The sequence below is a fragment of the Buteo buteo genome, chromosome 21, assembly GCF_964188355.1.
Source record: "Buteo buteo chromosome 21, bButBut1.hap1.1, whole genome shotgun sequence".
Lineage (NCBI taxonomy): Eukaryota > Metazoa > Chordata > Aves > Accipitriformes > Accipitridae > Buteo > Buteo buteo.
In genome coordinates this window covers 318,298-345,084 of record NC_134191.1, presented here as the reverse complement: position 1 = coordinate 345,084, position 26,787 = coordinate 318,298, and the positions used below count along the sequence as shown (strand labels likewise).

The 26,787-nt window shown below is 40.6% G+C and overlaps 2 protein-coding genes across 2 annotated transcripts in view; one reads left to right on the top strand and one right to left on the bottom strand.

The window, feature by feature from the left end:
* Window positions 1–10,829, bottom strand: part of TMCC1 (transmembrane and coiled-coil domain family 1) — a 185,925-nt gene extending 175,096 nt beyond the window's left edge. Inside the window, exon 1 of the mRNA XM_075053004.1 lies at window positions 10,699–10,829. The gene's annotated coding sequence lies outside the window, so the exon portion shown is untranslated. The remainder of the gene's footprint in view (window positions 1–10,698) is intronic.
* TRH (thyrotropin releasing hormone) lies at window positions 10,524–12,613 on the top strand. Its single transcript, XM_075053016.1, has 2 exons — window positions 10,524–10,853; window positions 12,030–12,613. Exons 1-2 carry the CDS (start codon window positions 10,658–10,660, stop codon window positions 12,611–12,613), a joined length of 780 nt encoding a protein of 259 aa, XP_074909117.1. The 5' UTR covers window positions 10,524–10,657.
* The last annotated feature ends 14,174 nt before the right edge of the window (window positions 12,614–26,787 follow it).

The following is a 26,787-nucleotide window of genomic DNA, read 5'->3' as shown; positions in this document are numbered from 1 at the left end:
ATTAGCGTGTTACTCTTAATTGCTATGGGAAGTAGTGACCTCCTATTTACAAACATCCAACTGACTTCGCAAGTTACTTGACAGTGTGAATCAGACTTACTTCTTAAAAGGAAGCTGGATGTCCACCATTTCTATCATACCAAATCAAATTTCCCTTAATCTCTTCTTGCTACATCATGAAACTCACCCCAGCTTAAAAACAGTATTTTGGCAAGGTATACCAAGCTGTAAATTTGCTTTGTCCAATGACTAATTCCCTGTTGGAAGTGAACAAGAATCTCTTGAGTGCTGTCATCAGCAGCTGTGAAAAAACAACAGGCTGGGCAGCTGGGTTTTTTTGGTGCCTGGAGGCATAGGGTCTTGCTTGTTTCATTAAGTGACATTATTTGGTTTGAAAGATCCTGGACTGTGCCTGAAAAAAAGAGACAGGGCACAGTGATACTTTTCCTGAAGATGGCCACTTTCTTCCCAAATCACAGGGTTCTTTTGACTAGAAAACTATAGAAATGACCCTGCATAAACATTGCAGAGATAATTACAAAATAAAGAAACATTACAGTGAATCCATTGAGATCTTTAATTCCAAACTGCCACCATCCCAGAAGGAACAAACTGTGAGTTAGTCTGACTCTTAAGTATACAATTAAGCCTGTCAAGTTCTGACTCCATAATATGCTGTTTAATATTGAAAAGTCTGTCAGTAAACCAGTATGTGGGATTAATGTCATAATGCTTTGGTTTTGCTTCCTCATGAAACTATAAAACAATTTAGCTGATATAAGCAACATGTTATTTATACTCCTTTTGGCAGCAGTTTTAATGCTGTGTGGGATACTCCCCCTTCCCTCTAATATAATAGCCTTCCCTGGCCTTTATGGATTTAAATCAGTGAGAGAAGCTGCATGTGTTCCACGTGGAATTTATTCAGTAATTCTATTAAGAGCTTCCCTGCACAGAAATTAATGTTCTCATCTCATTCAATACTCGTCCTATTCATTACTTAAAACAGAAGACCTAATCTCTCCCTATATTAAGTTTCCTCAAAGGATTTTCTATTAGTTTCAAGGAATTCAGAAGATTAAGCTTCAACACTTCTGTGTTTGCAAAACTATAAAACTCTGGGGCTTACAGTTAGAGCAGAATGTTTTGCCGTTTCTGGAATTTTTGAGAAGGAGGGTTGTCAATTTAAAGTTACAGAGCCTTCAAAAGAGGCCCTTTACTGTTGTTTCTCACCATTTTCAGGTCACACTTCAAGTGACATTCAGCATTAGCCCGCAGAGCTTCAATGATTTCACCAGATTCTCTAGACCAATTCATTCACCTGGCTCTAACTAGCAGCTACCCCCAAAAGGCTTCAGAGCTCAGATCAGAAACAAGTATTTCATACCGCCTGGTGCCTGCACTAAGCAACAGCAGAAGCATCATGGCTGGGGCTTGGTGCTGGAACAGAGAACATGGTAGAGGGGTCGCCTTCATTTCCCCTCCTAGATTTTATATTCCCAGTTACTGAAAATGAATGGAGAATCTGTTATCATTCCTCAATGGTGGTGTTCTTTGATGAGTCGCAACAAAGCCAACTGGGCTGTGACGTGCTGGGCTGCTGACTATCATGAAGCTCCTCTAATTGGGTATGTCTGCTACAAAGGGGCTCCCTTATGCTAATGGTGGCTATGACTACAGCGGGCTGCATTTCTAAAACTCAGTCCACATATCATTAAATCCACTGAATACTATCTAGGCCCGTTTACTTAACAAAGGATTTTTGAGGACTAGGTAGATACAACTTGTTTGGAACCCTGCCTCCAGCAATGATTAATATTTAATACAAGATTTGTAGGTTAGGTATAATACCTTTTATTATAGTGACTTCTATCACTGGGAAAAGCTGACAATTTGGGGGGATCATAAGTCCTTTTTCAGTCCTAAGAAGAAAGACAAACTTTCAGATAGAAATGCCTTTCCTCAGCTATAGGAAAGGTCTGTATTCCTGAAAGCTTGCCTGCCTCGTAAAACTATACTATTGGTCTAATAATAGGGACCATATAGATCATTGTGGCTGTACTCACTCTGGCATTCTGATGTTATTAAAATCAAGATGAAGAGAAGCAGGAATTATACCTCTCACAAAAACAGAGTACATCCTCCTGCAGGGCAAACTATTTACATATTCTGATGCATGAGAAGCTGCATTTTAGAAAAGATCACAGAGGAAGGGAGACAATTGTCCACCTATTACTGATACCCATCTCCATAATTTTCTCCCTGATTAGTTCAATTCAAGGAACAAACTGGGAGGAGTGATTTAAATAACCTGTGCTTTTAGATTTTCCAGAGAAAACAAAAGAGCTGATTTACCTCTCATTTCTGTTAGCAAACAAGTCACTCTTGATTTACAACACTGTTAACAAGAAGAGGTTCAGACAGAACAGCTTAGGTTTGCAGTCATTGCAAGAAACACAATTCAGTAAATAACCAAGAGGATAAAATTTTTTAAAGAGATAAGAAGCTAGAAACTACAGTCCCAGTGACAGTGTACACTTAATAAAAATTAATGGGATGCTTTAAGTAACCAGTGGAGATATTTCTCCCAGCCTTGCACAAAAAAGTAATGTCATGTGTGCAACCTTTTAAATGAGAAAAATGTGTGTCTTGTGATGTACTACCAAAACCCAAGCTGTTTTAATAAGGGAATGCTAAGTGAATGGAAGAAGTGAATGGATTCTGGTCTCACTTCTTGACTTTGCCACTACAGCTCTGTGACCAAAGGCAAACCACTTAAACATTCAGCAACTCTCAGTGAAACTGGTAACAAATGAAATGGCAGGCAGCACATGAATTTCACACAACAATATTTTTTTATCCTATAGTTGAAGAAAAGAAGAACAGTTTCCATAACAACTACTACATTTCAGGATTCTTAGAAGGATGACTATACTAATGAAGACCAATGTACTTCAGTTACCCATCTCTGACAGTGACCAGAGCAAGGTGTCCCAAGGAAGATACAAAAATAAAATATCTGCCAAGGAAAACTTTCTGCCTACCTCCAAGCTATCATAGTTGACTGATTGCACAAAACATGAGTGTTTATATTCTTTAAAACAGAGATCAGACTTGGGTTAGGAGCAGATTTTCTCCTTATTCGCCTTCAAGATCTTTTTAGGGACTGATAATTGTGTGCCCAGTGACAGACCTAATGCTAAGGCTCAACTGTTACGAACACTGACATTGAGCTGGGCAAGTACTCAGCACAAGTAGAGGACCTAGGCTCCTGCACACAGGAAGGGAGTGAGCTGAGCCAGCAAGCCAAGCAACAAGCAGGTTGGAGAGAAGCGGAACACAAACCTCGACCCTCACAGGTCACACATAAGTGTCTGACTCTGGGTTTGAAGGAGTTGTCTGTCTCTCAGTTCCCACACTTAGAAGCCCTTTCAGAAGCTGGTGTGCCCTTGAGAGTGTTTAAAAGAAAAATAAGGAACTTCATCAACAGAGTTGATACAGAAGCTCAGGGGACTTGAAGCACCTGTGATAAAAGACAGCAGTTTGACAAAGGGGTTGAGGATCACTGTGGTGCTGAAATGCTGTATTTAGGTGTGAAATGTGATAGTTGGGCATCTCTGTGCAATTCTAGAACGAACTACAGACATACATGCTTACTGGGAGCCAAACCCTGTGCTGACAAAAGCTCTGGGCAAGTTTGGGGTTGTCAGTGGATTTGTGACAGACAAAAAAGTACAGCTTGGAAGATGGGTCTGGAATTTGAGAAAAGAAACTCTCCCTCCAACCCATTAATTCAGCTCACGGTGTCATGAGTAACTGCAGTGAGTGGGAAGAAAGGACATTACACTTATAAAATAAACCTCCAGAAAACTTTTAAATAGAAAAATCACCTGTGGGGAAAATGAAACAGAAAAAATTTGGCCCAAAAAAGCCAAAGAGAATTCTAAAAATAAAGACAGCATATTAAAAAGAGACAGTTTTCCAGCTGTGAAATAGGAAAAGGACATTGTTCATGAAACAAAAGACCCTTTGAGGTGCTTGAATTTAACTTTCTTCCTTCAAACAAAGCATTAAAGCTCTACTAAATGAGTCCAAAATAAGTAAAAAAAAAAAAAAAGTCTGAGTGAAGGGCCAGATGCTTAGCTGGAAGTCCTGGCCATTGCACTGTGGATATAATTTTGCACCTACTGAGAAGCTTTGCCTGGGGATGTAGTTGTAACACAGGATTTCATCCCTGTTCTCTAAAGGGAGTCCTCAGCTCAAAGATGTCAAGAAGCAGATTTTAATTAGAATGAAAACAGGCTGACCTCTCTTCATGTGCTTCCATGAATAATTTTTGACATTCAGTTTCTGTCAACAGATAAGGGAACTTGTTTTAAGAAACTATGATTATAAAATGAGTGAGAATACATGCCAAATTTCACCCTGTAGAATTCTACTGAGCCTGACTTTTGGATCTAAAACGCTTAGAAAGCCTTCCCTTTGAGCTGTCTTCTAGGGCAAAGGAGTCCCTGAACAGTGTAGGAAACAGTGTAGGATTTCTGACCTAGCATTGGATGGTACTCCTGTTCATCCTGGCATAGAGGGTATTCCTCAGAGAAAAGGAATTCCTAGCCCCTATCTGCTGGAATGAGAGATTTGCATGCATTTTTATGCCATGTAGAACACCTGCACCAGTAACCAGGAATTCATCTACAATGTCTAGAAGCCAATTAGGAGCTACTACTCCTGTTCTGACCAGGTGCCAGAGGTCCAGAAGTCTGCCCAGACAAAAAAAAACCAAACAAACAAACAAAAAAAAAACCCCACAACTTCTGTGGAGATGCCCTATTCCTCATTTGTAAATCTGAAATGACACTGCTGCTGTAGCCAGGCATGTAGGCCTAAGACACTCTTTGTACTCATTCCAGTACTCTCTTTGTAATATTTCTGTTTCTAAGCACACTTATTATGAAAACTACATTGCAGTCTTAGAACGTAGATGTTCATTGCTGGGCAGTTCCTACTGGCAGAGGAACATAAAGGATCCTTAGCTAAACCTAATCTAATCAAGTTTCACCCAGGTACTTTAAATCAGATTTTTAAAAAATTGTTCGACTAAAGTATTTCTGTTCCCAGAACTCAGACTGCTATATGCTGGGGAAACACTGATCTCAGTACTCCTATGAAGACAAAGAATTTGTTGCTCAGATGCCCTGATAATCCTGGCCCACAGAGCAGAATCTCTGTCCACTGCCACCAAGATTCTGGCATTCTCAGAGGAAAACACTCTTCTCACCCTAAAGGTTTTTCCTCAAATGTCTTAGTAAAACATTAGTCCTGCCAAAAGAAAATTAATTTCATTTCTAAATCTCCAAGCAACATCCTTCTTATGCTTTTACCAGCATAAAGACAGAAAACACCCTGCTGTTATCTTCTCCATGTGTAAGGACATAAACGCAGTAATCAAGTCACCTCATGCCTCTCTGACTAAATGTGAATGCTAAATTGAACAGGATGATACCTGGACAACATTTTGACCAGAGTCTAACGCTAGCTGTGCCTGGGATGGGGGTATTGGTAACTGTAAGTACAGAGATTTGGGGACTGAAGGTATTGCCTGTCTGGCAAATCTACTCCTCTATTTGTGATTTAGAGGGCTGGAGCTGATGGTTTAATAAGAACGTCCCATCCACAAGAGCTGACTGGGGATGTACCACAGAAACAAGTTTCTGTCAGAAGATGCTTTTTCAAAACTTAAATGCTTTGTAAGTATGTTTTAGCTGAAAAAAAATAAATCCACTGACTTTTGAGACCAGCTTCCTAGCAGGGCTGTTGAGGAACCAATGCCCCAAACATATGCATTAAGAAGACTGCTCAGATCTGCTGACTCCAGAACTTCCTGACTGCTCCCAGCTGCCTGATGGTCTCTGCAGGTAAGAGAACTTCCCATTGGTATTAAGGGATTGGCTCAAGATTTGTGGATAAACTCCACTGGAAAATAACAATCAGTACAAACCCCACCTTGTGCTTCAAGGGCAAGACCAATTTTTAACCTTGCTTCTTCACAATACATAGATAGCAATTTAGCTATCCATGCAATTTAATTTTAAAAAAATCCTGCCGGAACAAGCCAATTCACTTCACACACTTTGTGCCTTGCGGAAGAGATAAACTCTATGTGACAGATAGTAGTCACAATGCTTAATGTGCTCCAAATATTTTATGTTAAAAAGAATAGAGAAAATGTGATTAACTGAAGAAAAAAATGTAACGAAGTAAGATTAAGAAGCTATTCAGTATTACTGAAGCCTTCAACCACATGATGAAAACATCCTTTTTTTTTTAATTTAGAAGGCATGCTTGGCTTCAGCAGCTTATGAAGAAAGCATTGTAGGGAGCCAGCAACAGACTACTTAATAACTTCAGTGTTCTGTTTCACTTTCCTAAAGACAGGTTTAAAAATGCAGTTCCCATTCCATCAATGCCCACTTTAATTTATAGGTCAATACATTAATTTTTTAAACTCAGGTGTCATACCATAAGAGATCTTAAAGAGTTACTGCACCCAGGAAATGCCAAGCAGCTAGTGTGAAGTAAATGTAATTCCTTATGAGGTTCATTGTGACTGATGCAATAGCAGTTCCCAAATCTATGGCATTAGTATTTGACTATGCTAGAAATAGCGTAATGAAGAAGACGACCCGTTGGCTTGTCTAGAGAAATCAGGGGGCACAGTCTGGTTTGTGATGGTTGGAGAGTCTCAAAAAAGAAAATAACCAAGGGTTAGGTGACAGACAGGGCATTGACTGCACAGTCTCATGCATCTGGCCATTACTGCATATGCATTACAAGACTCAGTAAGAGGCTTCTGCATGGAGCAGTTCCTGCTTTATCTAAACTTGAGCTACACATGCAAGCCTTCTATGCTGTCCAGATTAATGTCAGACTGGAGGGAGAACTACCTGCTAAGAATTAGTTCCAGCTCATAATTACATATTATGAGGATTTTCACATTGGAGATACGTGGCAAATGCAGATTTATTAAATTGCAGTCATACAAAGTTCCAAAGCATAAGTCTATCCTATCATTTCTAGGTAGCTGAGAAATTCAGTATGGCAACTGCTGTATCACAAGTGAAATGTGACTCATTCACTCAGTGCTAAGATGAAATACATTCAGATGCGAGGCTATTTTTAATATCAAATTCTTAGCTGTTCCTTGAGTTAATTTGCTTATATGATTTTGTATATGTGAAAGTGTTTCAGCTGTTTAACCTTCTCTTTTCCCATCTATGTTTTCAAAGAGCCATGCTTCAAAGTGTGAGAGGATTTTTTAAAATTCAATTCAATATGTGGATCATTTCAAGTCAGAGACAGACAAGTTCTAAGGCTAACCCCACTTAAAGGAGAAATCTGGCTGATTTCATGGACTTTGGATTAGGCATTTTGTTTGAGCAGATCTGGGGCTAAGCTACAGATAGCTATCGCTTTGTTAAACAAGCAACTCTGGTATTAATGAAGGCATTTAAAACACTCTCCAGCATTCTTTAGATTCCTGGGAAGTCCTAGTGCATTGCTTAAAACTAAAAATACACAGGAACTGTCTTTACAGGGATCTTTGCTTTGGATGAGGGACTATTAGTTGCCCAGTCATTGTTTACTGGCCTGCTATAGTAAATTGCCTGTTGATCTTTGAATTTAATTAATCTTTGGTTCTGATGCCTGCTCAGAAAAACAATATTGACGTGGTCTTAGATTGGCAAAGACAACATCTTTATAAAGCCATAGATGTGTTCTGCACATAAGGTGCATGACGTCTCAAACTCCCTTAGAAATCCAAATAAGAAGGAAAATATATTCCATTTTAAATATAACTGCTACAAATGCAGCTATAATGCTGTAAGCCCCAGTCTCTGTCCCCACTGCAAATCTGGAACAAGTGCACTGACATCTAAAACTCTTCTCAAATTACAGCAGGGTAATTAATATCAAAAAGCACATCTGTACACAGTTACTAATACATTTTTCCTGAGATATTAAGACAAAATTCAGGAGATGTCCACAATCTCATGGAATAAGACTGAGGTAACAGCTGCATTCCACTGAAGTCACCCCAAAGAAGCCAGCTTTCATTTCCCAAAGAACTGAAAGCAAGATTCTTCTTGTGTATTTTCTGATCCATCATATCAAGTTGAATGGGGTGGGGAAAAAAAGGTCTGTAAGATGACCATTTTTTGTTAAATTCTGATGCGTAATAAGTCATGTTGATAGAGAACAATTGACTTCACCACTTTTTAGTTTTATATGGTATTTCCATCACCTGTTCAGACATAAAATGCATTTTGTCTTAAGGAAATTTTACAGGCCACATGAGGATCCACATTACCTATAAGCGTAATTGATCCACTTTTAAGTGCAGTGTTCTTAGGAGTATCCCCAAAATGCATTCTGTCTCAGACTGCAGCAGAGAGCTGCTAAAATGCCAGTGTCCTACCAAGAAAGGTGTTCTCAAGCCATGGTGACAGGTTGTTGGTTTTTGTTGCTACTTACTGCTGAAGACAAATTTTAACTTAAACATTTTGATGGCAGTGATGAGAAGGACGTAGAAAGGTGGTTTTGTGTTCATGACACTGGTAGTAAATAGGAAAGCAGAAAAACATTGACTTCACTTGATTGAAACATTCCTTGTAGTAACAATAAAAGAATTCTGAACTGCTTCAATACTGTGAGCAATCTGTACTCCAGTTTTAGTCCTACGTATTGTCATCAGGATCACTAAGATTATCAAAGAATCACTAGCTCTTTATCTGTGCCCCCTGCATGATCTGTTTTTAGTAGTACTGTGTGGAAGAATATCTTGAATAGACAGATGGGTTAAAGAGAGGGAGTCCTATTCCTAGTTACAATAGCATAATGCTTTTTGAAGCACACAGCAGTAACGTAACTATGTTTTAACATCTAATGCTATGCACCCCATATTCTAATGTACTGCTTAGAGAAGCCTATGCCAAGAAAATATGGAATTGTGAGCCAAAAACTGTATAGTGTCATTCAGACTAAGAACCCATGGTATAAACTTATTTAAATATAATCCACTATATTTTTTTCATTGCTTTTCTTCCTTAGCTTAATAAATTACCTACCTCTCTGCATTTACTCCACAGTGCTTGCTTAATAGAGGATACACAAGCTTCTTTTTGTTAAGCAGAGAAAAATCTCATTTTCTCTATGCTGTGTTACATAAAATTCAACATAATCTCTTTAGAGAATGGAAAAATAGCAATTTCTGGGAGTCGAGCACGGATATATGGAGGTCAGCAAATAACTATCAGAGTTTTAAAATGCATCCAAAATGCAGATCTCTGACATCAGTAAAAAAAAAGAAAACAACGCATCACCTAAATTACCTCACTGCTATTTGCATAAAGGGTCCAGAGGCAGTACAGTATAAGTACGGAGGCACAAGCCATCCAAAGAGAACTTAGCAACAGTTCTATTGGATACTGTGTGTGTCTGTAGCAGAAAAAGGGCAACTTTGAAGCTCAGATGTGCAAACAGCTTTAAAGGACAAAACAACCTCTTGGCAGATGCATCAGGCAAAAATCTGAAACTACAAACCAGGTAATTTACCAAATAATTTCCTTTTTAGCTGATTCTAACTTTCCTGCTAAAGGTTGCTCTAAATCAAATAGCTTATGTGATAGTCTTAGGGCTGTTATCCAAGGACTTCATCAGAAGTGATAGAAACCTGTCAATAACAGAGGTAATAAATGCATTCTCTATTTTAAAAATTTGTAGAACTTTGTAAAATTGTGCATTTCTTTTATGTTCTGAAGATATAATTAAGCTGAATGACTGCTATACTAGTATTACAGATGTATTCCATTCTACTGAAAGAACTCTGCTTACTGGAAAATAAATCCATGATAAGTGCATTAGGAATTCTAGCTAGAAGAAATAGAAAAACACTTGCTATCTGGCCAAGAGGTAATAGAGGGTATGATTATTATTATGTCTCTGAAAAAAAATATGAGGTGCTTCCCCAATGCAAGAAATCTCCCTGACCAACGGAACATAGCTATTTTATTATATTGACAAATACAAAGACACACGGCGACTTTAAAAGTATAGAAATAGATATTAAAAAATTAATGGATTATTAAAGTTGGGCTTTAACTAAAGGTGGAATGAAAGTGCTGCAAATCCCAGTATTATTTAAAGATGAACCCTTAGCATGGGAATTGCCTGGTGGAGATTGTTAGTACAGGTATATGTGTATGTACCTCATGTGGGGCAACAGTTAACACAGAGTTCAAGAGGGAAATTATTTTTTGCCTCTTGGCAGAAAGCAAAGCAAAATCACTGGCTTTCAGAACTATCTGTGCATCAGGAAGTTAGGTATTTAAAATGTTCATTTTTATTCTGCCAGAAAAATGAACAAGTGCCTGGTTTTAATTATGAAGAATTTACAGATTCTTTGAAGAATATAAAATAAACTGAGAGGTTAGTAACAGAAACGAGGAAGGACCCTCCTAAGAGACTTCAATCCCTACAGCAGTGCCATATTTCTTTTTCAGTGTCTGGAAATACTGCTATTATTGCTAGGTTTGTTTGCTCCATCCTCCTCCCCTGTTGTTCTCTCTCCCATGAAAGTTGCAGGAACCCCTGTCCCACAATGCCATCTATCCAGCTGCCCCTGCTACTCCTCTGCCTGACCTTGTGTGGTGCTTGCCTCAACGGGGGGCAGCCTCTTCCAGAGGGAAGTGAGAACATGGGAAGAAGTCCCCTGGATGACATCCTGCAGAGGTCTGAAAGCCTCATTCTTCAGTCTGTCCTCAAGAAAGCTGAAAAGGAAGAAGAGATGAATAAAGGTATGTATAACACCAGGGACATCCATCTGGTGATGTTGGCATAGTACTTGGCTGAGATCATTAGATCCAATGTACAGTTCCCAGGTTCTAATGTATATATTTATTACTGTAACTAAGGGGAGGGGAAGGATAGGAGGTCTGCCACAATACCCTGATACAGAGTTCTCAAAAGGTACTTTCTTCTCTAAGATCACCCCACTTGGGCAATGCTGTACCACCACTAAGCAGCTGCTGCATAATAAGGTAGAAGCCTGTCACAGAAAACCTGCCTGTCTGGCAAGTACTTCCCTAGGGAAGCTCTAAGAGGAAATGTGGAGGACATTCCCCAGTTATGGACCCTGTACTTAATGTTAATTGGAGGTGGGAGTGCTGCCAGTCACCTACTACCTCAACCCACTGGTTTCTACACCCCAACAGAGGTGGGCTTTTCCATGGCTGGGAATGCAGAGGCTGCTCTAGTGTTCACTGCCTCCTAGCTTGCAGTTGCTCTACTCTCACTAGTCACAGCAGTGGAAGCAAATCAGACTCAGGGCTTGCAAGAAGCAGCACATAGGTGCCTGCCACCAACAAGGAGCACAGAGCCCTTTCAGAGTGGAAAGAGGAGCTGGCCCCATAGTGCCCATAGAAAAAGCCTTCCTCCCTCTTCACAAAAATGCTGAGAGTTGGTCATGTCTGAAATATTAAAAAAAGCTTAAGAATGAGTAAGAGATACTAATAGAGTTATGATTGGTAGCTGGAAATACTGAGCTGGCTTTCAAATGTCAACAGCCCTGCTTCTACTTATGTCTCAGCCCTACCCTTTCCCTGTCTCATGATGATTTCCAGCTCTTCCCCATACCCAGCTTCTGCAGCTGATTTCTTCCAGCTGCTCAACATCTTTTACTCACCTCCCTTTACCTGAATGAACACATTAGGCTTTGTCATTGCATGTCTTCCCATTTGGCTCCAGCTAGTTTCTAATGTATCAATCCAGCCTCGCTAAAAATATGCCAGAACTGTTTTGACAGATGCCATCCAGAGTAATCAAATTCAAGACCATACAGTTAACTGTGCAATTAAATGGGCATAATGAGCAACAGATTATGATCCTGCACCACAGAACTCCACAAATTCCCATTTCAACTTCCTTAGTGAGGATTATGGGGGCTCATTAATACTATTCTTTTCCTTGGACAGAATCAAACGCCCCTCTGCCAGAATGGCTTTCCAAAAGACAACACCCTGGGAAAAAGTACCTAAGTGACCTGGAAAAGAGACAGCATCCTGGAAAAAGAGATGTTGAGGAAGACACATCTTATGGAGACATTCAGAAGAGGCAGCATCCAGGGAAAAGAGAGATAGAAGATGACCTTGATGGCTATCTAGAGCTGAAAAAGCGACAGCGTCCTGGCAGAAGGTCACTGTTGGATCAGTATGCTGACACCCCCAGTCCACAGCTAACCTACTTGAAAGAGTTCCCCAAAAGACAGCATCCAGGCAGAAGGTATCTGATGTACAAGCACCAGCATACTAGCAGAAGAGGCTGGAATGATGAGGTAGACCTAAATGACCAATATGGTGAGAAACGCCAGCACCCTGGAAAAAGGCATGGGGATTCTGACAGCTCTGATGATGCAGGCCCCTGCAACTTTCAGGAGTCCTTCACCTGTAACAAAGGCAGCTTGTTACTTGATTTAGTAGATATTAGCAAAGACAGGGTAGAAGAAAAACGTCAGCACCCAGGAAAAAGATCAGCATGGGAGAGTGAAACAGAGGAATGAGAAAATAATTGTGTATCATTTGCATTTAGTGAAGTAAACTGCCAGATCACTAAAAAATTCTGTTCCCTCCCTTCTGGCTTCCTGCTGCTGACCTCTGCACCTATCTTTCAGTGCATTAATGTTTCCATTTAAGTTAATGGCTTTGTCACACACTTAAAGGAATTAAAGGACCCAGCTGAATGGGACAGGCAAGTACTGAGGGTCTTCAACTCCCTTACTTTAGGAAGTTAAAAGTGCTCATTTCCTTATGGGCCCAGACCCCAGAATAATGCCACTATGTGTGTCCAATTTTCTGTTCCCAAATGACTAAACCAGGCTCTTAAATATCTGTTCTGATGCTACTAAAGTGGAATAATTACATGGTTTCCTCTCACATCAGTGAAATCAGTAAATTAATAGAGACAGAGAAAAAAGAACAACATATATGCCAATTATTTCAAAATGAAATTGAATAGGTTTTCAATTCTAAATGACACATTAATGAGACCTGAACCCTTGCCTACTATAATCTGTCCAGACAGTAAGCACTGAACAGAGATAGGAACTGTTCCAACTGGAACAGATTAGATGACTGACTTCATAGTTTGACTTGGAACTAGCACACAAAACCCCTTTTCATCGAAGAGGCTGCACAGTGCAAAGGGTTAATTCATCCCAGAGCATCTGAACTGCAAGCTGTGAACCTGACTGCATATACCCCATACTAGAACTCCCATCCTGGTGTGTCCACATTTCAGTCATGCCACTTGAAATCATGACTTCTCCTCAGATATTTAAAAATAAAACGAGCAGACATCCTCTTCTTCCAATAAGGATTTCTGATTTCTCTCCTCTCAAAGGAATGCTTTTACTTTCCATGGTTAGACTCCCAAAAGTGTTTATTTGATATGAATGATTCAATAAACATCAACAGTCAACTCTGGGTGTCCTTATTGGTTTTGCAAACATACTGTAATAGAGTGAAAAACATAAAACCAACCCAAGCTAAATAAAAATAAATAAATTAACATCAAAGGGTATTTTTCTAGGCACAATCTCCTTGCATTCTGGTGGTCAGCACATGTTCACATGTAAAACTGTTTTGCTACTTTAGTGGAAGGATGATTTGCGTATAGATAGATTCCCTTTTTAAATCTTCTACCTCTATGACACACAAACTTAGGCATCTGGGCTAAACCCACAGCAATTTTGTCACCTAGTTCACAGGGAACTTTATTAGAAGTCTGATTTCCTGTTCACAGGTCTAAACGATAGATTTACTGATTTTTGCCATTAATGCACAGTTATTGAGTGCACTGAGTTATTCATATCACTTCTTGTACGTTCAAAAGGCATGCCAATATTTCGCTAGAATGTTATTTTTTTATAAACAAATGAGTGTGTTTTCCACTGACATTCATCCTTCTCAATACCATCAAGACACATTAAGTGCCTTCAGTGCTCCTTTTAAATACGATTGTTTCCCCACTCAGTGCCTCAGACCACTTCCTCAGTTATGGAAGTTAGTTTTGCCATATGATTTAGTTACCCTGAAGAAGAACAATTAATCATCTCAGTGAGTTTCACTGAAGTTAGATGCTCCCAGGCTGATCAACACATAACATGAACTATCAAACAATTTCTAACTTTGGAGATAATATGCTGTTTAATATATGTGACAACTGGCAGACCTCTTCTATTGACAGGGGTTTTCTAATTAAGTAGTGCTGAAGAAATCCTCAGAGGAGGTAGCTGGGAACATTCCATACACTTCAAATTCCTTCAGCACGCCTTCTGTATATGAAGCCTTTTAAAATGTTCAGTTTTCATTTTATAAGGGAAAAAAAGATTTCTCTAAAGAATATCATTCCATATACCATTTCCGGCAATGAATGAATGCTTCTTAAACCTCAGGGAACACCACTACACAAGACTACCACCACTTGCTACAAACTGTCCAAAATAAGTGAAAAACAGGAAAGAAAAAAATACCAAGTGGGTAGACACGGGCAACAGCAAAACCTCATCACAGCTCCTGCAAGACAAGGATGCTGCTGTGGCTGCTACGAGAAAGCCAAGGTGGGGAAGGGAGGGAAGCATGAAAGCCCAAGGCCAAAGTTTTTAATGTGCAGCTACAGACAACTGGTTCAAGCTATTAGGTTACTGCCTATAAAATCCACCATTCTGAATAAATGTCAGATGTCCTGTATTATCAATAAATCAATCACTTATTGAAAAGGAAAGGTGTAGCCAGTGAAAAGCTAGCACAACTGATTTTATATAAGTCTAATTTTTCCATCTTCTGTATTTTAGGTTCTGAGTGCTCCAGTATTTTCAGATGCCAAGTTCAGCCAGGGGCTAGTCATCTGTTTAAACGCAAGGCTATCACTAGTATAATTTTTTTAAGGAATTATTTCTATTGGTTTTGAGTTGTTTTGCTTTGTTGGGTTTGTGTTTTGTTTTTTTTTTAAAAAGCCTAGCCTGAGCTGACAGCACTTTACAGTAAATCTGATTTATCACGTCACTGTTATCATGCCTGCAGTTTTTAAAATTTGCCTCAGTTTGGAGCTGCTGAAAATACACTTGCCTGGCTGGGAGAGGCACAATGTAGACAAATACTGGGAGAGCTTTGACCCATTTCAATTACTTTAAAAAACCCCAACTTTGTTACTCCAGCAAAAGGTCTCTGGAAAATGACAGAAACACTCTCAGGGATTCCTGGACAGGGGTGGGATCACATGTGAAAGATCCCCTTCCAAGTTGTGTAGGCCAGTAGCCAGTTTAAAGAACAAGACAGATTTCCATTCAGAGAAGCACATGTACAGGTCCTGATGCTGGCCTGACATGTCCATGAACAGAAAACAGAGTAATTTGGTGACTGAAACATGAGCCAAAAGTCCTGAGCTTCTGTCAATGACCTGGGTTTGAAAATTCTAGAAACTCGAAGAGGATGACCCTGGAAACAGAACTGAATACAGGACAACGCTCTGCATTGTATTTCCCATGTATATAACAGTCAAAAGAGCCAGCAAATCTGCTACTGAGGCACCATAAAACTGTAACCATCATTACCAAGTAGCTAGAAAAGTGACAGCCCTGACAGAAATCCCAAGAGGATGAAGTAGGATGCTCTTAACCCTCCACAGATATTTGTCTAATTATAGCTAGTTGTAGTTCTCTTTTATACTTGGGTCCCTGCACCTACATGATTATTTTGATTATGCTAAACATGGCTCATGGAACTACATCATCTCTGAAAAGACCTGGAGATAGAGCTACAAGTGCAACCTAGGAAAGAATAAAATTAATTACCTAATTAAATTTTTGCAGGTAGGTTAGCAATTGCAGCTGGTGGGGATCTAATAACCTTATTTAATCCCATGCATTTTTTGAAACATAAGACCATTTACAAAAAGGGAACAAAAATCCTGGTTTTCTCCATTTTATATTAAATTCTCCCTTTAAAACCTTCAAAAGCTAGCATTTACTTTCAATGGAGAAAATTACTTCAATCATTACTTGCGTAAAAGACTGTCACTCAAGAAAAGGAAGGAGAGGGTTTGGGGGAAAAGATTACATATTTTAAGAGTTCTCCTACATTTTTTAAGTAACTCAAACCAATATTTCAATCTTGCCAATAAAATTTGTCCAGATTTTTGTTTTGATTGAAAGTACATTTTCTCTCAGTATCTGCATGAAAATTTCACCTCTCTTAATGAGTTTCTTCCTGTCTTCTGCAGTCTTGCAGATATACTACCATTCAAGTACAATATTCTTTCTCCTGCAGACATCATCCTCAGAGAACTGTCTGCCATTTGTGATTTGACAGTTTTGTGACTATGAAACACACATAAGCACAAGTTCTGAAGTTATGTATCTGTCAGATTTAGCTACACCATAAAAACTTTTTGGCTCTGGAGTTTGGCTGAGGGAGCAACCAGAAAAGAACCAGCTTCTATACTATAATGCTCTGCTGCTTTGAATAGTAAATACAGTGCAATCTGTTAGCAACATGAACTACACAGATATATACTACTTAGTTATAACGTAAGAGTTTGTTAATTGCACATCTCTCATCATCTTATTTTTATGGTATACCTTCCTGTCACTGTAATCTTTTATTAGAATTTAACATCCATGCTAACATCTACATTTGTTACTAGCTTTGCTCAGTCACACACATAAATGTACTTGTGCATTCTGATAACTGCAGAACAGGGCCTTTAAGTTGCAAAATTCCTTGACGAAGTGCACCATCTGTCTGTAAGAAAGACAGTCTGTGGCTCTTCAGGAATGATAACAAATCAATAGCAGACTTGGTCCAAATGTCATGGAAGTCAGTGGAAAAATCTCCTTTGTCCTCTGCAGAATCTGGATTAGGTCCACAAAGCAAAGCTGTGTACTGGCCCTAATGTGGCACCACAGACATGGAAAATCTTATTTCCAGCTTTAATTGAGACTAAAATAACCACGCACAAATTAGTTCTTTGTTTACTCTATTGCAGTTTTACATTTCTGGCATGTTACCAGTTATTGAGACATAAGGTATTTTGATTCCTAAAGAGCAACTTTTACAAGTGTCTTCAAAATGAGCTTTGTTTTCAATGGGAGGGGAAAGTTGATGTGAACAAGCTGTATAATTAACATCTCCTGCAACTGTTTTCAACTCCTCTCACCATTACTGTTCTGTGCCCCCTCCCACACACTCATCAGCCTTGACCTCTTTGCTAACCCACTGTAATTAGCATGGGCTGAGTGTTTCCAAGGGACATGTGGCCCCAACAAACCCCTTTATTACTACTTTTAATGACTCATTAGTTGGAGAAAGTTTGAAAACATCATCATCATAGCTGAAGTTAGAGTCACTGCTTGCCTGGTAACTCACTCAGTTAACATTAAACAGCCAGCTGCAATTTTAAAGCATCAGTCAGGACATTGCTACAAAAAAACCCCTATCATCAAAAGCAGTCAAGTGGAGAAGCATGGCAGAAGGGATGAGCCAGGGTGAGGTCCAGGGTGTACAGAGACATGACACAAAAGATGCAGACAGGGAAATCTGTCTCTTCTTCGGAAATGGATATGTGGACTATGTGCATTAGAGTGCAGAAGTCCTGCTTCCATCCCAACAAGAACAGCGTAAACTCCCCACTCCTACAGGGTAATGAGGAATGATTCAGGTTGAACACAGAGACCTCTGACAAAAACAGATGGGCAAGTTCCTTGAGAAAACTTAGTTATCTACCTGCCTTGAAATTACTTTTGGACCTGTGTGAAGACATTTGTGGTTTGTTTTCATTGATGAACCACAGCAGCTTAAAAGTCCTAAGAAGGAAACCAAGAAAAGGACACTTATCAGTTATCTGCCAATTCACTTTGCTTACATGACATGAAGGAGCACAGGCTGAAGGAGGGTAAAGCAGAATGAAAATCTTATTAGATCACAAATTGCATTGCTGTGCTAGAGCATGATATTGGTTCCTGACAGAGGTGGGGCATGTCAGATACTAATATAATGGAATGATCATAGCCAAAAGGCAAAGACAGCTCTTGAGTTTATTTCAGCCACTTTGGTTTGAACTGACAGCCAGTGATCCAGACAAGAAAGCAGTATCTCACAGACACGCTGGCACAGGCAGTATTGAGTGACATTCACAGCTGACATACACTGCACCTTCCTCACATTCACATGAACTGGAAAGAGGGAAAACCTGGCCTTAATAAATCACGCAAATACTCCCTCAAAATGGGATGGAGGTAAACCGGGATCCAGCTTGCCATATCAAAGAAAGTTAGTTCATTGTCATCTTCTCTCTATAATGGATATCCTAACTGAATGCAACCGAGTATGATGCAGCGTACACACTTTAATAGCTGATTATGACTGAGAAAACTAGGGAAAGTGACCTGCTTTGAAGAGGTTGCCTGACATAGGACTGCTGTTTTAAACTCATTTTCAGAGAGAAGCATGTTTCCAGCCTAACTTCCTTCTTGATTCTGAAGATGGTACTGATGTGTGGGGTGCCTGAAGAAACTACTGTAAAAACAGAAAGAGGAGGAGAGAGAAAAGTCAAGACAAATGAAAAATATAGTAAGACTTTATGAAAGGTTCTCTAAGCCAAAGCAGTCAAGACAAAAAGCAAGCTCTTTGAACAAGCAGGTGTTGTTGAAGAAGACAGCAACAGCTGCCCTGCAAAAAATCACAAATCATTCACTGTCAAATACCCACTGTTGAAGGTATTCCACTTATTGATTTTAGACATGCGGATCTCAAGATGGGAATTGGTTACTGTACAAATTTGTAGGGGAAACAGAAGACAAGAGAGGCTATAGGAGACAGCACCCAAATATGGGAGTGTTTGAACGTAATCTAGACATTGTGGCGTATGGATCCTACAGTTAAAACATGACATATAATATAAACACAAAGGAATTCTGAATCTTCCTGTCTCTCCTCTTTATAATTCACCTACTCTATGCAAAAGTGGTGCCATTCCATGGCACTCAGGACCAGTATATGCCAGATTCTTCAGCAGTGTTAAGGAACCAGATAAACTTGTGTAGATGACTGGCCTGCCAGTACTGAAGCAGTTAATAGGCAAATCAGATAAATGAGGCTCAACAAGTTGTCAGCTGCAGCTCTTACAAATCATCATTCTGTCAGTTTTGACTGATGAGTCTGCAAACACAGGAAAAATCATGGGTTTGGCATAGAAATGTAGCTTCTATCCTCTCTACACAGACTAATTAAACAAATTTGTTTTGTATCACAATGTTTACTATAAGCAACTTGAGTATATTGAATATATGAGTTTTGTTAAAAGGAACAGTGATATGCAAATTTTTTACTTCTCTGAACAAAATTAAAAATACAGAAAATGTTGGTTTAGATCCACCTAAACAAACAAAAAAAGTTTTCTCAGATAAATTAAAATCAAAGCATCATTTTATGCTGTAGGAAGAATTTTGTGCTACCCTTTTCAATGTTAGGAGATTTCAAATGAATTTTTTAAAAAAATTATCGTTAAATTATAAAATTTAATTTAGGCCAATTTTAAACACAGCATCAATTTAAATTAACTAGCTGTTTAGTTTATGGAAGTTTAGTTTACTGAGGAAGAACATTCTGATTTTCCAGCGAACATTCTGATTTTCCACACTGCTTCCATCCCAAAGTCTATATTGAACTCAACACTGTTAATTTTCAGATATTTAAAACTTTTTTCAGTGAGTAAGCCATATTTATGCAAAAATATTCCACTGCATTCCTTGAGAAGTAGACAGGCATCATTGATAATTACTTCTAGTCTACATTTTCCTCTCCTGTGCTGGCATCAGATTCCATTACTTAACATTCCAAATGGCACTGGAGATATTACAAGAGGTCAAAGAATACACATGAACATAACTGGAATACATTTCTGACAGGACTGTGCCATGACTACAGGGCTTACTGTGTCCCTCTTCTCAGTTGTATTCCCACTGAAGTCTCTCCTCTTGGACATAAGTAGCAATGGCCAAGTTAGCAACAGACCAGGTCCTAAAATTCACTGTTCAAGTTATTACAACAGCTCACAAACATATTTTAGAACTTATTTACTCAGTGTTTGCAAAGGACTTTGAGTACAGCAGAGTAGGAGAAGCTACATAATGGCTGTGGGGTTTTGCAGGCTGAGCTTTTATATTCCAGTGGCAGAACTGGGCAGTACATGCCTGACTTTGCTTCTTGAACAAGTGTTTGGAACACATTCCTTTCCTGTGCTGTTGCTCCTTTACATTGATTCACAATGGTAAGCCATTACTGATTCAAATTCAGTTCCCAACAGCATCTGTAGCATCTCAGTAAGGTTTAATTTGTGCCCAAATAACTCTCTTCCTATTGCAACTAGCTGGATGAAGAAAAATTAATTTTTGAAGAAGCGTAAACTGGATTGCTTTAGACTGACCTGGATTTTTTCATTTTGTGAACACTCTGTGAGGGAAAGCGTGATGAGCCTAAGTGACAAGCAGCCAAAGTCTGTTTTTCATTTACACTAGCACAAACCTAGATTATGCTCCACCTCTGTAAAGAGACATGGGGCCCTCAGGTACACAGGAGCCCAAATTTGCCTTTGGGAGCAAACGGACACCATTCAACACATCGCTACACTTGGCATGCTAACTTTGTATTATTGCTTCTATAATTCTCTCTGAGAGACTCCCAGTCGAAGTCTAATGCTCTCATAAAGATCCAAATCATATTAAACAGGCACAATCACTTAATGGGTAATGAGTTCCTCAGGAAGTGCTAAAGACCATTTCTATTCAGAAACATGCAAACAAATGGAATATTTCTTTCAAAATGTTAAATGAAATTTCTCTTTTCAAGAATGATTGACACAACATGGTGTTTTATCAGTAATTCAAAAAGATTCATTTGGTGAGATGCGTTGTCATAGTCTGTGGTCAAATGTACAACATGCAAAAGAGCACAATTAACTAACTAAAGAGTCAGTGAAATGTTTGATTTATAGTGCACATCCCAGCACGTTACTGTTCTCATCACAACTTGCTGTAGGCAGTCCTTCTCACTGTATTGTTTGTATCTCAGCTGTAGGCTATTAGACTTCCATTGTTGTATTTACCATTTTAATAAGCCTTTAAGACTTTCCTTTTGAAAATGAGCAGTTACTGAAGCTATAGAGAAAGGCAGGTTTAAGGAAAGATCTTGCTGTTCAGTACAGTCTCGCTTTTCCCTGTATCTGATTCTTACTACTTCTGAATGACAGGAGAGGACCGACCTGCCTGGGTCACCGGGGCCTCACAGTAAAACAGGCAGGACTATCCTGCCTGCTGCAAGAGAAGAAAAAAAAAATCTTTAAAACAAATGGCTAAGCAGCCCCATGTGCTGTGAAATCCACTGCAAAGGCCCCCAGCAGGTCTTCGGTTGCTCTCAGGCGTGCTTCGTGTGCCATCTAGTGACAGGCATGTCTTGTCCCTTCCCTACACCCACTAAAGGAACAAAACACACACATGAAGCAGGAACAAAACTGAAATGCCTACAGAGCCGCGCCCCCCCCCCCAAGCCCTACATCTATTTTCGTCTTCTTTTTCACTTATTCCCACTATTGTCCTTCTCATACTCACTACTCTCCCATCCAACCACAAATCTTTCACATCTCCTGGAGCTTGGATTGCTGTAGCATTCTTTTCCTGGCTCAGTGAGTTATAAATCCCTGGCCTCAACAGAGGTCTGGACAAAATCAGCAAGGTAACAACAAAGGGAGAGATAGTTGGTTCCACCTGAGCTTTCCCAAGGAACAAGCACAGCTCACTGCTAAGGAACAGCCCGGTTCCAGCAAACCTAGGGGAAAGAGGATGACACCACAGCAGGTAAATCCTCAAAGGCACTGAGCCTCAGGCTGCTTCCTGCTCTCATCCTCGAAGGACAGGAACACAATCAGGAAAAACAGTACCTGTGTTGCTACAGATCTGCCCCCCTCAAGCATTACAGTGCAAACCCCTCCTTCACATCCCTAGCTGCCCACTTCCTCCTACCCTATACAAAGCCCTCAGATTAGTACACAGGTGCCACATCAGGGATGGGGATCAATTAAACCCTGGATTTTCCGGTCTGTTTTGAAAGAAATGTTGCCTTATGGACAAGCTAATGCAATTCTTAGCTTCCAGTCTGACAGATGCAGCAGATACATGGGGTAATACAGGGATACTTCTGAATAAGTGAGCATCATAAGACATAAATGAGTGGAAAAAATGGGAGGCTGAGGGCCAAACTCACATCTGGTGAATTAAAGGAAAATACAATAGCATTTACAAACTGTTCCCTTAAAGCTTGCCTGCAGTGCCTTCCTTTGACTTCTTTCAGAACTGTAAAAGATAACTCACATAGTACAGTATTAAAGGAAACTTCAAAACTGTGAGCATAACCCACACCCTTAATGATTTCCTTGAAGGAAGTGTGTGCCTGCCCCAAAGAATGGCAAAAGCAGTACAAAAAGTCAGATGGTTGTAATAAAACCTGGGGTTTGTTCATTATATAAACTTCATCCTGGAAGCGGCCAGAAGGGTGGTAATAGGGTATTGATAAGTAAATTAGTGGTATAGAAAAAGGGAGGGGGATTGTAATGGTTAAGGTACTAATATGTTGACTAAGCAATGATTCTTTAAACTAATTAAGTAATGTGCTGCTAGAGTTGGTTGTGTAAGGCCCATTGTAACATAATAGGGATTGCTTTGTTAGAGTTGATGGTGTGAAACTTAGAAACATGCCTTGTGAGATAACTGTAGCTTTGAAGTGCACACATGCAGACACAAGAGATACGATCACCGATCACCGGAGAAGAAACAAATGGGCTATTACAGCCTCAAGGATGAGAAAAACCAGCAGTTTGTAACATAAGACAGACCACAGACTCCCCTGCTTCCCTAGACAGGGGAATCTTGGAATTTATAACCCCTAATAGATAAAGGTTAAGAATTTATAACTCATAAGTCATTGTTAACAAAAACCAACTAATTATCCGAAATAGCTATGTAAAAAGATGTAATGAATATGTATGATGTACTGAAATAAATACCAAACACATTAACTGTTTGGCGCGACAGGCCTTTGGAGCAAGACTCCTCCTGTTCGCCCAGCGCTGTTTGCTTAGCCATAGCCTGCTAATAAATTACGGACTGGTTATCCTGATTGGCTTTTGGATTTCCCTTATTCGCGTTTATAACAATTTGGTGCCGTGACTCGGATACGGGTGAGTTTGGTGCAGGTCCCCACGAGAAGGGAGGCGCGCCCTATCTACGGATAGCCTTGTGTTGGTTACCCGTACCAACCCCCGTACCAACGAACTCTAAATTTCTGTGGCTAAGCAAAAAAACCTGCAGCACCCCTTAAAGTTTCGTGCACGAAGACCAAGCGAAGACCCTGGACAGGGTAAGTATTTGCGTGGTTGTGGGTTCAAGTCCCACCGGGTACGCGGTGAGCCGCTTGGTTGGGGTGGGTGATCCTGAGGTGCGAGTGCTTGAGAGGTCTCGTAGAGGCCAAGCGAGTGTGGACCCTTTAAGTAGTGCAGTTCTCGTAGCCCGCGAGGGAGCGAGTCACGAACAAGGGGAAGCGAAAGGAAAAAACCAGGTTGTGGGTTCGAGTCCCACCTGGTAACTGTGAATAAAGGCACCTCGGAAGATGGGCCAAAGGAAAAGTAGGCCTTCTGGACCCATGGGCGGGAAGGACCCGTCACCAGATATACCCCCAGATAGTCCGCTGGGGATGATGCTAACATTTTGGGATGATTCTCCTCGGAGGCAGGAGAAGTCCAAAACCAAAATGATACATTATTGTATGGAGGTGTGGGGAGGTCAACCCCTTACTAATCCATATATAGTGTGGCCGATTTTCGGTTCTTCCGAAGATTGGGTGTGTCAACAGTTAAATGCCTGGGTTAATGGAAAGAAACCCCCTGTGAGTTCGGAGGAAAGTGAATACGCGGCGTTGTGGATTCCCCAACCAGGGGAGGGTGCTTATTTGTATCCTTTGAAAGAAAAGAAGAAAAAGTCAGGGACGGAGGATCCCTTATGGCCCCCACCCTATGTACCTCAGCCTCCCGAAGCCCCGTTAGAACCCCAATCTGTGCTTCGGGATGAACCCTGTGAAGGTCCTAAAACTCGGTCGCGATCTCGCAGGGAGTTAAAGTCTGCATATAATCAGAAGGGGGGGTCATTTCGGGAATGTGGTAGAGCCTCAGAAGGAGAAGGGGCCCCTATGTTAGTGGGGGGTCCCGGGTCAGACTCCGAAACGGAGGAGGAAAGATCCCAGGAGGCTGAGAATGATGTGGTTTCTCGGGGACTTGGTCGGCAGAAGTCTGCGAGGGGAGGTGGTTTGTTTCCTCTGAGAGAGATGTTGATCCCAGGAGCAGGTGGACAGGGAGCACCTGGGACTGGTTATGTCGCGATCCCGTTAAATACGGGAGATGTGCGCGAGTTTAAAAGGGAGATGGGAAATTTGTTGGACGATCCTATAGGGGTTGCAGAGAGATTGGATCAATTTTTAGGACCCAATCTCTATACTTGGGAGGAGTTACAATCAATTTTAGGTATTCTTTTTACGGCGGAGGAGAGAAATATGATTAGGGGTGCTGGAATGCGAGTCTGGGATCAGCAGCACCAAGCCGGTCCCGCGGCTGATCAAAAGTGGCCGTTGGCTAGACCTAACTGGAACAATCAGGATCCTGTTCATAGAGACAATATGTCGGATCTTAGGATGATAATAATTCAGGGGATTCGGGAGTCAGTACCTCGGGGACAGAACATTAATAAGACATTTAATGAGCAGCAGAAAAAGGATGAGACACCAACAGAATGGCTCGAGAGGTTGCGGAAAAGTTTTCAGTTGTATTCAGGAGTGGATCCTGCCACTCCGGTCGGTCAGGCACTTCTAAAAACACAGTTTGTGGCGAAGTCGTGGGTGGATATTCGGAAAAAGCTCGAGAAAATAGAGGATTGGCAGAATAGAGGTCTGGATGAACTTTTGAGGGAAGCTCAGAAAGTGTTTGTAAGAAGGGAAGAGGAAGTTGAAAGAAGGAAAGTGAGGATTTTGGTAGCTGCTGTTCGGGAAGGGCAGAGAGGAGTTGTGCAGAAGGCCGGACAGCAGAGGGGAGAGCGGGGTGATCAAAAAACCCCGAATAAGGGAAGAAAGAATATTGGTGAAGTTGAGTGTTTCTATTGCGGAAAGAAAGGACATATGAAGCGGGACTGTAAAAAGCGAGAGCAGGATAAAAAGGCGTTCAGTGAGGATTAGAGGGGTCAGGGGCTCTATTTGCTGGGGACCCCAGGTAAATCAGAGCCCTTGATAACACTGAAAGTGGGACCCCAGCAACAAAACGTGACTTTTCTGGTGGATACTGGAGCAGAGAGGTCGACTGTCCAATCTTTACCAGAAGGATGTAAAATATCTAAAGAAAGTGTCAGCGTGGTTGGAGCAAAGGGGGAACCGTTTAAGGTTCCGGTGATCAAAAACGTATTGGTGGAATCAGATTGTAAGTGCGGTGTAGGGAATTTGCTGTTGGTGCCTGAGGCAGAATATAACTTGTTGGGAAGAGATTTGATCATAGAGCTTGGGATAACCCTGGAAGTGGAGGAGAAAGAGTTGAGAGTGAAGTTGTGTCCGCTTACGGAAGTAGATGAAGGGTTAATAAATCCTGAGGTGTGGTATTCCCCCGATACAGTGGGGAAATTAGACATTGAGCCTTTTGAAGTAGTAATCCGAAATCCGGAGGTGCCAGTAAAAATCAAACAATACCCAGTGTCTCGGGAAGGGAGAGAAGGTTTAAAACCTGAAATAGAAAGATTATTAAAACAGGGGTTATTGGAGCCCTGCATGTCACCGTTTAACACGCCGATACTTCCAGTTAAAAAGCCAGATGGAACTTATCGGCTGGTGCACGATTTACGGGAAATTAATAAGAGAACTGTAAGTCGGTTCCCGGTGGTAGCAAATCCACATACTTTGCTGAGTCAAATTCCTCCCGATACTCAGTGGTACAGCGTCATAGATTTTAAAGACGCATTCTGGACGTGTCCTCTAAAGGAGGAATGTAGGGATTATTTTGCGTTTGAATGGGAAGATCCGGATACTCACAGAAAACAACAACTTAGGTGGACGGTGCTTCCCCAAGGTTTTACTGAATCTGCTAATTTGTTTAGTCAGGCTTTGGAGCGAATACTCCAAGGTTATCAGTTGCAGGAAGGGGTGACCCTTGTACAATATGTAGATGATCTTTTGCTCGCTGGAAGAGATAGGGAAGCAGTTCAGCGGGAAAGTATTCGTCTATTGAATTTCCTCGGTCTTCAGGGGTTTAAGGTGTCTAAGGCTAAGCTGCAATTTGTGGAGGATGAAGTTAAATACCTCGGACACTGGTTAAATAACGGAACAAAGAAACTTGACCCTGATAGGGTTAATGGGATTCTGTCGCTAAAACCCCCTAGAAGTAAGAGGCAAGTGAGGCAGCTTCTCGGTTTGTTCGGATATTGTCGGCAGTGGATTGAAAATTACAGTGCAAAAGTAAAATTCTTGTATCATAAGTTAACACAAGACGGACTTCTTAAATGGAGCCTGGAGGATGATGCAAGATTAGAAGAACTCAAAACTGATCTAGTAAATGCTCCGGTTTTGAATTTACCAGATGTACGGAGACCTTTTTATTTGT